The following is a 2309-nucleotide window of genomic DNA, read 5'->3' as shown; positions in this document are numbered from 1 at the left end:
ATAGATAGATAGATAGATAGATAGATAGATAGATAGATAGATAGATAGATAGATAGATAGATAGATAGATAGATAGATTTAATTAATTAATTTTTAATAATTTAATAACTTTTAATCAGGAGTTATACAAGTTGTATGTGATCACAAGAGGATAGGAAATACTAAAATAATGCTTAAGTAGCCTACCATGTTGAAGAGTAATTTTCTAAAATTGTTTGCTCTATTCTCCAGTACAGTAAGTGGCAGTGTTCAACTTGAGTTGACATTGTTTTCTACCATCAGATGCATGTGACTTACTGGTTTAACCAGAATGACAAAACAAGTCAGATGTATGCTGACTCTGCTGGGAAAGGATGGTGCTTTATACCTTCTTTTCTAATTCTTACTTGGATTAGACATTGTCAGGTAGGATGTTTGTTTTATGTAAACCTTATTCATGTTGCTGTTTACTCTATTAAAATATATTATTATTTGTGTTTTGCTATCACAAAACATCATGTCTGATCTTTCTAAAGGCTTTTATAAAATGAGGGGAAAATATTTTTTCATATTAAGCTACTCTGTTTACTCAAGTTAGCGAATTGAAAACAGCTCTGATCTAATGTCAACAAAAAACAAGAGCTTAAAAACATTGTCTGTCTGTCTGTCTGTCTAGTCATTCTGTAGCCTAATTAAACCAGAAAAACCAGAGTCCTTTGCTTGAAGCTGTGTGTTGATGAGGACTGAGCTGTCTGAAAGTAAACCAGTAATTTTTTGAATGCATCTCATCTGAAAATTAAATGTAAGTCAGAGTAAAAGTCACTGTCTTATATCAAAATGTAACATGTGAATAATGTTAAATTATATCCTGTTAAAGCCAAATGGACCAGCAGAGACCAGAATCATTGTATCATCTCCAGTCTGACAGTAAAATGTGAGAATTTACTGCAATGTTTCAAATATTTTTATTAGATTTTTGAAGTGAGATTAAATCAAAAGTAAACATTTTAAAACTAAGTTTGATGTACAAGTTGTCTTTGAAGCCGCAGAGACCAGAGACCCTAACAAGACCAAATTAAGTGATTGTTAATTGACATTGTCAATCTTAAATACGGTAGTGTAATTTGTATCAGGTAATTGTAAGGTTATTTTTTTTTAAAGCTAACTGCTTATTATCCTTCCTTCCTTCCTTCCTTCCTTCCTTCCTTCCTTCCTTCCTTCCTTCCTTCCTTCCTTCCTTCCAGAGTCACCTGCTTCAAGCTGTGTATCCATAAGGTCTAAACGGTCTAAAATTGAACCACTTAAATTCCACAACGTCTTACCCAAAAGTAAAATGTAAGCTTAGATAACTCTTCCTGTCTGTTAACAAAACTTATCATGTGTCTAATGTTTTTATGTCATTTTAAAGCAGAATGGACCAGCAGAGACCAGAATCTTCACATCACTTCTCAGCTGAAGATAAAATGTGAGACTTTACTAGAAATGTTTCAAACATTTATATTATACTTTTAAAATGAGATCAAATCAAAACTAAATGTTTTCTCTTCAAGGCAAATAAATGAGGAAAGGCCAAAACCTCACCTACCAAGATGTTTGTCCATGACAGAATCCAAACATGAATCAATGGATTTCAAGGATGAAGGACCCTCTGAAAATAAAATGTGAGACAGTGATTTATAAGATAACTATAATAAGTTTTACAAGTTTTTCAGACGTTATTGTTGAATGAGGATATATAAATATATATGTATGTCTATATGTGTTAAAACCAAAGGTATACGAAGAGTCAAGAACCATCTCAACCAACCTCTGTGTCCATGAAACCAGAATCCTTGTATCATCTCCAGTCTGACAATAAAATGTGAGAATTTACTTGCAATGTTTCAAACATTTGTATTAGATTTGTGAAATGAGATTAAATCAAAAGTAAACATTTTAAAGCTAAGTTTGATGTACAATGTCTAGAAGTCAAATGAAACAGCAGAGACCAGAATCGCCCCAACCAAGATATTTGTCCATGAGAAGTCAGGCGTCTAAATTTGAACCAATGGAATTCACAACAAGAGGACCCTCTGAATATACGTAAGACAGTAATTTTCTTGGATAACTGAATTAAGTAATTGATTGGTAATTGATACTGTCAATTTTTAACAGTATAATTAGTATCGGGTAATTATAATGTTTTTTTTTTAAGCTGACTGCTTATTATCCTATAGTTTTTTTTATGTCAACCAGAAAATAATAAATTTAAACTCCTTCCTTCCTTCCTTCCTTCCTTCCTTCCTTCCTTCCTTCCTTCCTTCCTTCCTTCCTTCCTTCCTTCCTTCCTT

General features: G+C 32.4%; 2 protein-coding genes and 1 long non-coding RNA gene across 3 annotated transcripts in view; all 3 read left to right on the top strand.

Annotated features, from left to right (window-relative positions):
• The window catches only part of LOC107083853, a 10132-nt gene extending 9893 nt beyond the window's left edge, over positions 1-239 (top strand). The window contains exon 14 of the mRNA XM_015373355.1: positions 232-239. Within this exon, the coding sequence (XP_015228841.1) occupies positions 232-239 (8 nt within the window). The remainder of the gene's footprint in view (positions 1-231) is intronic.
• A 106-nt stretch (positions 240-345) lies between these two features.
• LOC107083843 lies at positions 346-1095 on the top strand. The gene is made up of 3 exons (XR_001481198.1): positions 346-405; positions 656-781; positions 1023-1095. It is a non-coding gene; the product is annotated as an uncharacterized LOC107083843 (long non-coding RNA).
• A 746-nt stretch (positions 1096-1841) lies between these two features.
• LOC107083842 (protein NLRC3-like) overlaps positions 1842-2309 on the top strand; it is a 6864-nt gene continuing 6396 nt past the window's right edge. The window contains exon 1 of the mRNA XM_015373344.1: positions 1842-2061. Coding sequence (XP_015228830.1) covers positions 1937-2061 — 125 coding nt within the window. The 5' untranslated portion in view covers positions 1842-1936. The remainder of the gene's footprint in view (positions 2062-2309) is intronic.

This window comes from Cyprinodon variegatus, unplaced genomic scaffold (assembly GCF_000732505.1).
Source record: "Cyprinodon variegatus isolate N-32 unplaced genomic scaffold, C_variegatus-1.0 Scaffold86, whole genome shotgun sequence".
NCBI lineage: Eukaryota > Metazoa > Chordata > Actinopteri > Cyprinodontiformes > Cyprinodontidae > Cyprinodon > Cyprinodon variegatus.
This window is presented reverse-complemented; position numbering and strand designations above follow the sequence as displayed.